The sequence below is a fragment of the Anopheles merus genome, chromosome X (assembly GCF_017562075.2).
Source record: "Anopheles merus strain MAF chromosome X, AmerM5.1, whole genome shotgun sequence".
NCBI classification, from domain to species: Eukaryota; Metazoa; Arthropoda; class Insecta; order Diptera; family Culicidae; genus Anopheles; species Anopheles merus.
The window spans coordinates 24,682,660-24,692,823 of NC_054081.1; the positions used below are offsets into that span (position 1 = coordinate 24,682,660).

At 46.0% G+C, this 10,164-nt stretch overlaps 1 protein-coding gene and 1 long non-coding RNA gene across 2 annotated transcripts; both read left to right on the forward strand.

The window, feature by feature from the left end:
* The first annotated feature begins 420 nt into the window (after positions 1–420).
* On the forward strand, positions 421–1,843 carry LOC121597189. The gene has a single exon (XM_041922777.1). The coding sequence runs from the start codon at positions 1,013–1,015 to the stop codon at positions 1,841–1,843; it is 831 nt and encodes a 276-aa protein (XP_041778711.1). The 5' UTR covers positions 421–1,012.
* Positions 1,844–7,173: 5,330 nt separating this feature from the next.
* On the forward strand, positions 7,174–7,897 carry LOC121596066. Its single transcript, XR_006005242.1, has 3 exons — positions 7,174–7,412; positions 7,484–7,581; positions 7,672–7,897. It is a non-coding gene; the product is annotated as an uncharacterized LOC121596066 (long non-coding RNA).
* Positions 7,898–10,164: the final 2,267 nt, after the last annotated feature.

Here is a 10,164-nt window from a genome sequence, read left to right on the forward strand (position 1 = left end):
GATGCTTGAGCTGTACTGACGATTTCGTATGGTAGCAGGAACGAGAGCACACAGAGGAACTTTCGGTGCTGCAGTGCAAGCGAGACACCGATATCAGCACAGCGCTGCGAGCAGATCAAACTGAGCGAGCTGGCCGAAAATGAACGCATACATTTCCACATGTGTAACTGTGTTCGTGCCAAAACTGTGTCGAAACCAAAACGCGCTCTCGCCTCCGTGTATTTCACACCGATTCTCCGCTTAACTCTAGGTTTTTACACACACCATGATAAAATATCCCGCTCGTTGTTTGTAGGGTAGTCCTATCCTGACAGTCCTAACGAATCTGACTTGCCACGGTCGGAATTGGTTTTATTTATACTCAAGATATGTTATGGGTTTCGTCGTACATTTGGTTTTGGAATGTGTTTTTGTCCTAATTAAATGTTATTGTTATTGGTAACAATTTATAAATTGAAGTGGTGTGGGGTGTTTGTCGATGTGTGCCTATGCTTCGGTTTTACTGTATTGCGAAAGAAGGTTTCAACTATTGTTGCTAAAGAATGGATGTTTTCGTCGCTGAGCTAATGACTTGCTATGCGTTCTCGGTTTACCTAGTTTGCCTACAGTAACGCCTGATTTGCTTATTATGCGTCTTTCGAGTGTTTTCAAGAAGTGTGTCACAATTGTTTTTATATAAATGGTGGGGCCTGAATTCTTCCGGTTTCTTTTTTTATGGTATGCTCTGATTTGCTGAGTGTGTTATAATGAATGTGTTGCAATGGTGTGATTTGGATTTTCGAAATGTGTTACAATTTGTCTATAGCTGATAATGTGATTTATAATAAGTTATGTTTAGCAGATATGCTACACCCAGATACTCTCGGGACATGGATTTTTTCGAGAGTTTCTGCACGTCTGCGGCTTCGCTCCATCCCTAGAATGCCCGGAATGCACAGGCTCGGTTGAGTCAGTGGCCCACGTGTTGTTCCACTGTACGAGGTTGGCAGAGGTTTTGCGCGATCTATTGGAGATGGGAGTGAACGGTTCTATAACTGAGGAGATCCTCGGACAAATGTTGCTGAAAAGTTCAGACTCTTGGACCCGCATTCAGGAAATAGCACGTCGCATCACCACGGTGATGCAACTGCGCTGGAGAGAAGATGAAGCGGCGCTGAATGCGCTTGCTAATTCCACATCCGCAGAGGCGGCAGTCAACGCTGAGCAGATGCAGGACGACTTAGCTGCAGCCCAACAAGCAGTCTGTAACCGTCAAGCAAGGGCCCGGAGAGCGCAGGTACGCGCGGAGCTGCTTGGCGACGTGGAATTGGCGTCGGCGTTCAGGCAGTTGTACGGTCCAGCAGCCAGCGATGCGACATCATCAATACCGGCAGCAGTGCCTTTGCTATTGGAGGCAACAGCAACAGTAGACCCTACACCAGTAGCAGCAGCCGTAGCAGTAGCAGAAGCAGCAACAGCAACATCTCCGGCAGCTGCAGCAGCACCAAGAGTAGCAGCTGAGGTTGCACCCTCTCCAGCAACTGGCGAAATGGCGCCGCCGTCATCACCAATTCTGTCTCCCAGCCGTCGGAGACAAGCGCAGCGGCAGGCCAGAGCGCATATGCCCCCCGGCAGACAACAGACTGGTCGTGCAGTGCCTTCTGCAGAGGAGCTGGAGTGTCGTCACCAACGACAACGAGAATTGGAGAGAACCAGACTACAGCGGCATCGGAGGGCGAGGGACAGTCAGGCCGTGACGATTCCTTTTTCGCCATTACCATCGGACGAAATACAAAAAAGGAGATCTACTCTTACGGTAGAAGAGGAGGCTGCTATCAGCATGCAGGCAACGTCAGGGCGTTAAGCAACCTGCAGTATGTAGGATGTCTTAGAAAAGCTACGGAAGGACAGTAAGGTCTCACGGGGGGGAAAAAATCAAAGGAATATGACACAGTACCGTTTTTTGCGATATGATTAAATTAATAAAGAAAGGAAGGTCCGTATGGACGGTTAAACCTAGTGGGTAAATTCCTAACGGGTAATTCCTACTGGAAGGCGCATGCAGTTGGGAACAAATGTATAATGGAACCAATAAACTACTTATTTATATTTTTAAAAAAGTATGTACGAGTTCCCTGCACAGCACGTGCTTAGACTACGCTGCTGATGTCGTTGTCCTAAGTAACTTGTTTTTGTTTATTTTTACAGAGACTTTGAACCAATTGACCTCATTCACCTCTTCTGATTAGTGAAATAATTCTATGTTTAAAATCTTACATTCTTCTTTGCCAGCCATTTGTGGCCAAGTAGTCTCGGTTTACTTAAGGCTAGCCGTAAATTTTATGAAAAATATTTGTTTGTTACAAATGTGGATTTGCTTTGAGCACTTAAACAGGTAAGTAATACGAAGGAATTTTAAAAGTTTACAGTGACAATCGCTGTCTGGTGAGAGAATGGTGCCGATACTGCGGTCCAATTTACAGGTGATGCGTTCCGCTGTATAACCATGGCATTCAGTTAAGATGTGGTGGACGGTGATGTCGACGCCACAGAAACGGCATAGTGGTGGGCTGGATGTTTACAATAAAACGGTGAGGGTGAGCCAGGTGTGTCCAATCCGAAGTCTTGATGCTGATGATGGTAAGTCCCACCTCTTACCCCAACACAGGTTCGAGAAAGACGGAAGTATCTTTACGATAATATTACTCTGATAGGTATATTGAAATATTTTGAACGAGCAAGTGTGGCATTGGAAAATACTCAGCGGAACCCACCAAGTTATACACACACACACACACACACACACACACACACACACACACACACACACACACACACACACACACACCCAAGACGATCAATTCATTTCAATTCAGAACCAAGCAATGGATCTGACGCACCACTTATCAGGACACAACTGCGACATGCATAATGCCAGTTCCACGGATATCAACCGCTAGCTCCAGAGTCTCTGACACCAATAGCTAGCTACAGGGCACTACCTTCCGACGCAGGTGAACCTAATGTATCTGGACTTGGCTACTTACAATCATCAATGAGTGAATCAGCCTCCCAGACCATATGCAAACCGTAAATTCCTCCAAATACCCAACGGGACAAGAGTAGAAAGCTTGGAGCAAAATAATCGTTTGTCTCCTTCTATCCTTTATACCGCGCTTGCTTGCACTCATGCGCGACCACGCAAACAATGAGACCCCAAATTTTGAGTGATTCAGGCCGAGGGGTATGAGGATGCTTGAGGAAGCAAGGAGAAACGCGCTGCGATGAGAGTTTTCATTCTGTTTTACACGCGCGCTTCACTAACACCAATACAAATACCGTGCTTTGACAAGCCGTCTGTGAATGTGTGTGTCTTCTTTCAGCGAGCTCAACAACTTGGAGCTGCTCGTCACATCGTGTTGTCTCGCTTACACTACAGCATCGAACCATCGATCCGTATGTCCCCCCTCCTACGCGTGCAAAACCACCAGTACAGCGCTACGCTTTGTCGGAGATGGTTGTGTGCGTTTTGTTCTTGTTCCGCGCGCAGTGTTTCTGCGTTGGTGCGTATTTCGTTCAAAGTCTCGTGCGCCGGTGTGTTTTGGTGAAGTGTGAAGTGAACAAACAATGTGCACAGACGCACATGCAGTGCGTGGATCGACAGGTAAGGATCCATTTATTCACAGATATGTGTTTGCTGGATGGAGGTCGTACTTAGCAGTACGACGACATGATGCGTGTTTTTGTCAGGTTCTAAATGGGTTACGAGAGTTTACATTAAGTTTCAATAAAGTATTTAATGTAACTAAAAATGACCGTGTTTGTGTTTGTTGTTAGAATAAGTGCGTATTCGCGATCGTGGCAATGCATAAAAGAAAACGAGAAACGAAAGAAACAAATATCTTTGGATGTGTTGGTAACATCCCGCTTGGCAAAGAGTAACTCATTTTGAAGCCTCTCGCTACCCCTGGCCTTAGTTTTAAAGGAATCATGCGACACACTCGCACTCCACTACCCCATCCCATGGAAAAATGCTCCCACCATCGAGGTGTTGACCAAAATTTCGCTGTGTGCATGAGAAACACACTCGCACTCCTCCAGCCCTCCATAGCCGATCGCTCCCACCGTTGCGAAGATGGGAGAATTTTTGCTCTGAGCGTGAGACCCTGAAGCGCAAGAGATGACACTATGTGTAAAGACGATCATAATTCGATATGGTCAAAATGCGTCGATTGTCGTTTCATTTATCTGGTAATGATGTTTTCACTTCATCATAATTTTAAACGGTCACAACTAGGCTGATAACAATTGTTGAAATGTAAATCAGAATAAATTGAATTCATTTGAAGTAAAATAAATTCCATAATACTTTATTTTGACGATATGATCAACACTTGTACATAGTGCCATTTACTTTGTATTCTTCACTCTCGCGCTGTGTTGTGATCGTTCGAAACTCATTGCCAGAACGAATGCAAATTTCATTTTGGAAGGATCGGTGTCGGAAGATGCAGTGAAAATTATGAAATGTTAATAGAAAAGCGATTAAGTAAATCGTGAAAGATGTCAACGCAGGCGTAAATGGAGTTTGTTTTGTTACATGATCTACGGGTAAGTGTATGCATAAGAAGAAGCATCTTCCTAATGATGTTTGTGTTCTATCAATCGTATTGCTTTTAATGTTTGTTTATTCTTCTATTATTTTCCATCACACCTAGCTATTTCATTACCAAAGCTCCTGATAACAGATCAAAGCAGATGGATAGGGCATACAGAGCCGCTGTTTAATTTAAAATATCTTCGTGATCGGTAAGTTTTAAATAATACTAGTTTTGTTTACCATTCTAATGCTCAATATATCTTTCATTCCTCAGGCAAACGCATCAAACAGCAAGTGTTTCTCTTCCAACAGCACGTACCATCGGTGGATCAAGCAGCTAACGATTTGATCGCCAGTACGCGCCATCAAGAATTGATATTTTGCCAAACAGTACTGTGAATAAAAACTGCACACTTACTGTCGGAATTTCCTGGAATTTTTTGGTCGGCCTACACTCGCGGGACTGGTGGGTCCGTTGAGGAGAAGGAAAGAAAGGGTGGGAGCGAGGATTAACCAAAAACGCGGCATTGAGAATGAGGGGAGGTGCGCTCAGCACTCACGCTGGGTCACTCAGGATGCTTGAAATAAAATGTTAACAAGCATCGATTTCAAGCATGCATGTCGCGCGACATTTTGCCAAGCGGGATGACTGGAAAGACCACGAACACATTGAGAACTGCAGAGCGCACCGTGCGTTCCGGGTGGGGAGGGGGAGGGCTCGCGCGAGGTGTAACTCATTCCTCCAAGAGTAACTGCTAACGGGGGACGGTACTCAAATCACTCAAAAAATACACTCATTTTGCCGGACGGGTGTATTTCGTTAGCGTCACTTAAATCACTCAAAAATACACTCATTTTGCCGGACGGGAACCGTCCCCCCTTAGCAGTTACTCTTAGAGGAATGAGTTACACCCTCGCGCGAGCCCTCCCCCTCCCCACCCGGAACGCACGGTGCGCTCTGCAGTTCTCAAAGTGTTTGTGTTCTTTCGAGCCATGCTACCAACACATCCAAAGATATTTGTTTCTTTCGTTTATCGTTTTCTTTCATGCATTGCCATGATCGCAAATACGCACTTATTCTAACAACAAACACAAACACGGTCATTTTTTATTTCATTAAACACTTTATTGAAACATAAATTACACTTTCACAACACATTTAGAATCCTTCATACTCACGAATGGCGTCGTACTGTAAAGTACCGGGTCGAGCCAGGCTGCGGGAAACTTGTCGACAATCTGCGTTGCCTCTGTTCAGCAAATTCTTACCTGTCGATCCACGCACTGCATGTGCGTCTGTGCTCATTGTTTGTTCACTTCACACTTCACCATAACACACCGGCGCACGAGACTTTGAACGAAATGCGCACCAACGCACAAACACTGTGCGCGGGACATAGAACAAAACGCGCACAACCATCTCCGACAAAGCGCCGCGCTGTACTAGTGGTTTTGTACGCGTAGGAGGGGGGACATACGGAGCGATGGTTCGATGCTGTAGTGTAATCGAGACAACACGATGTGACGAGCAGCTCCAAGTTATTGAGCTCGATGAAAGAAGACACACACATTCACAGACGGCTCGTCAAAGCACGGTATTTGCATTGGTGTTAGTGAAGCGCGCGTGTAAAACAGAATGCGAACTCTCATCGCAGCGCGTTTCTCCTTGCTTCCTCAAGCTTCCTCATACCCCTCAGCCTGAATCACTTCAAATTTGGGGTCTCATTGTTTGCGTGGTTAAGTACCGTCTCCCGTTAGCAGTTACTCTTGGAGGAATGAGTTACACCCTCGCGCGAGCCCTCCCCCTCCCCACCCGGAACGCACGGTGCGCTCTGCAGTTCTCACAGTGTTCGTGTTCTTTCCAGTCATGCTACCAACACATCCAAAGATATTTGTTTCTTTCGTTTCTCGTTTTCTTTCATGCATAGCCATGATCGCAAATACGCACCTATTCTAACAACAAACACAAACACGGTCTTTTTTTATTTCATTAAACACTTTATTGAAACATAAATTACACTTTCACAACACATTTAGAATCCTTCATACTCACGAATGGCGTCATACTGTAAAGTACCGGGTCGAGCCAGGCTGCGGGAAACTTGTCGACAATCTCTGTTGCCTCTGTTCAGCAAATTCTTACCTGTCGATCCACGCACTGCATGTGCGTCTGTGCACATTGTTTGTTCACTTCACACTTCACCATAACACACCAGCGCACGAGACTTTGAACGAAATGCGCATCAGCGCACAAACACTACGCGCGGGACTTAAAACAAAACGCGCACAACCATCTCCGGCAAAGCGTAGCGCTGTACTGGTGGTTTTGTACGCGTAGGAGGTGGACATACGGAGCGATGGTTCGATGCTGTAGTGTAAGCGCGACAACACGATGTGACGAGCAGCTCCAACCCAAGTAGCAGAGCCGAAGTTGTTGAGAGATTTTTCTGTGTGCCAAGGCGAGAGGCCCTGTCTTCTTTTTCTAGATTTTGGACGGCAAACCGCCGCGCGTGTAGAGGTGTGTGCGTGTAACAAAAAACGATGGATGAAAAACGCGAGGAGCGGGGACTGAAGTCTTTCGTTGGTCACACACACACATGCATCTACCAGCTTATTGCGCTACACCGAGTCTACCCATCTCTCTCGATCCACCATGATTTTTCTGCTATCGCGCTCATCCGAGTGTGAGGCATCCTCAGTCTGTCCAGCACTTTCCCTGTGGAAGGATGTACTGAAGTGAGGTGCGATTTCTTGTGCAACGTACTTTGCTCGTCTATGTTTTGGGCCGTGTTCAGTTCAGTTATTGAATGATTTATCCTAGCAAATTGTTGAGGTAAGTTTCTTGCTCACATTTGTGCTTGTGAAAGTACATTCAACTAACCCTTGGCGTCTAAAACGTTACAGGTGTGTTCGCTATTTATCAACGACTACATGCTGGCCTCGTCAACAATGTTCAAAATGAGCAACGGAAAGAAAACGTTTTTCAGTTTTAAAATATTAAGGTAAGTGTTGATCTAATCCTATGCGCAAAACTCTCCATAGTAATACATACTACATACATTAATTATTGGTTCTTTTTTTTTTTTGGACAGCGTTCAGCACAACACTGCCACAAACCAACGCACTGGATTACGCCAAGAACCTGTCGAAACGCGCGCAGCCCAGCGTCGTTACTTAACAGAAGCCGGTTCAACACGCGCAGCTCCTGTTCATGACGTCATCACTAAACTGATGCCAGTGGAACACGCGCAGCACGGATGGTACCCCTGGCGCGGTAGGAGGAAGGAAGAACAAGAGGAGGAAGAACAGTAAATTTGGAAGGGGAAAAGCGTTCTGCCGTCTACACAGCGGGAGTATGCCAAAACACATGTGGGAAGGGAGAGAGATACTATTCAATAAACAGCATGCGAATGTGTGCATAAAGCAAATGTGAACAGCCTCATCATTTCTATAAGCAATCCGAAAAAGGGGGTGGAGGAAACACATTGGTATGCGTGAGTGGGTGACGAAACCAGAACGTTTAGATGTGTGCGTGACGGATGGTTCGAGCGCCTGTGGCGAAGCTCTCGACAAGACTGCTCGGCTCTGCTACTTCCCAAGGACGCAAAAACCGACGGCGGCCTGTGTAATCTCCCAAGGACGCAAAAACCGACGGCGGCCTGTGTAATCTGAGCTCTCTACAAAGCTCTCCACGAAGCTCTCCTTTGCAGGCTTGTCGAGAGCTTCGCCACAGGCGCCCGAACCATCCGTCACGCACACATCTAAACGTTTTGGTTTCGTCAGCCGCTCACGCATACCAATGTGTTTGCTCCACCCCCTTTTTCGGATTGCTTATAGAAATGATGAGGCTGTTCACATTTGCTTTATGCACACATTCGCATGCTGTTTATTGAATAGTATCTCTCTCCCTTCCCACATGTGTTTTGTCATACTCCCGCTGTGTAGACGGCAGAACGCTTTCCCATTTCCAAATTTACCGTTCTTCCTCCTCTCGTTCTTCCTTCCTCCTACCGCGCTCGGGGTACCATCCGTGCGGCGCGTGTTCAGCTGGCTTCAGTTTAGTGATGACGTCATGAACAGGAGCTGCGCGTGTTGAACCGGCTTCTGTTGAGTAATGACGTCAACACCGGGAGCTCAATGAAGCAATAATGTATGTAAGTAGTATGTATTATTATGGAGAGTTTATCGCATATGATTAGATCAAAACTTACCTTAATATTTTAAAAATGGAAAACGTTTTCTTTGCGTCGCTCACTTTGAAGATTGTTTACGAGGCTAGCAGTTGATAAATAGCGCACACATCTGTAACTTTTTAGACGCCAAGGGTTAGTTGAATGAACCTGCACAAGCACACAGCAAGAAACTTACCTCAACAATTTGCTAGGATAAATCATTCCATAACTGAGGAAGAAGGAACACGGCACAAAACGTAAAGAGCAAAGTACGTCGCACAAGAAATCGCACCTCACTTCATTACATCCTTCCATAGGGAAAGTTCTGGACAGCCTGAGGATGCCTCACACTCGGATGAGAGCGATAGCAGAAAAATCATGGTTGATCGAGAGAGATGGATAGACTCGGTCCAGCGATATCCGCTGGTAAATGCATGTGTGTGTGTGTGACGAACGAAAGACTTCAAACTCCGCTTCCCCAGTATTTCATCCATAGTTTTTCGTCACACGCACACACCTCGACACGGGCGGCGGTTTGCCGTCCAAAATCTAGAGAGAGAAGACAGGGCCTCTCGCTTTGGCATACAGCAAAATCTCTCAACAACTTCGGCTCTGCTACTTGGGCTGAGCTCCATACAAAGCTCTCCACAAAGCTCTCGTTTGCAGGCTTGTCGAGAGCTTCGCCACAGGCGCCCGAACCATCCGTCACGCACACATCTAAACGTTCTGGTTTCTTCTGCCGCTCACGCATACCAATGTGTTTGCTCCACCCCCTTTTTCGGATTGCTTATAGAAATGATGAGGCTGTTCACATTTGCTTTATGCACACATTCGCATGCTGTTTATTGAATAATATCCCTCTCCCTTCCAACATGTGTTTGGCATACTTCCGCTGTGTAGACGGCAGAACGCTTTCCCCCTTCCAAATTTACCGTTCTTCCTCCTCTCGTTCTTCCTTCCTCCTACCGCGCTCGGGGTACCATCCGTGCTGCGCGTGTTCAGCTGGCTTCAGTTTAGTGATGACGTCATGAACAGGAGCTGCGCGTGTTGAACCGGCTTTTGTTAAGTAATGACGTCCTCACCGGGGGCTGAATGAAGCAATAATGAATGTAAGTAGTATGTATTACTATGGAGAGTTTAGCGCATAGGATTAGATCAACACTTACCTTAATATTTTAAAACTGGAAAACGTTTTCTTTCCGTCGCTCACTTTGAACATTTTTGACGAGGCTATTAGTTGATAAATAGCGCACACACCTGTAACTTTTTAGACGCCAAGGGTTAGTTGAATGTACTTGCAGAAGCACGCATGTGAGCAAGAAACTTACCTCAACAATTTGCTAGGATAAATCATTCAATAACTGAACTGAACACGGCCCAAAACGTAGACGAACAAAGTACGTCGCACAAGAA

Bases quoted from the DNA above. Each gene is read 5' to 3' on its own strand.
- LOC121597189 (XM_041922777.1), top strand. From the start codon at position 1,013: ATGGGAGTGAACGGTTCTATAACTGAGGAGATCCTCGGACAAATGTTG.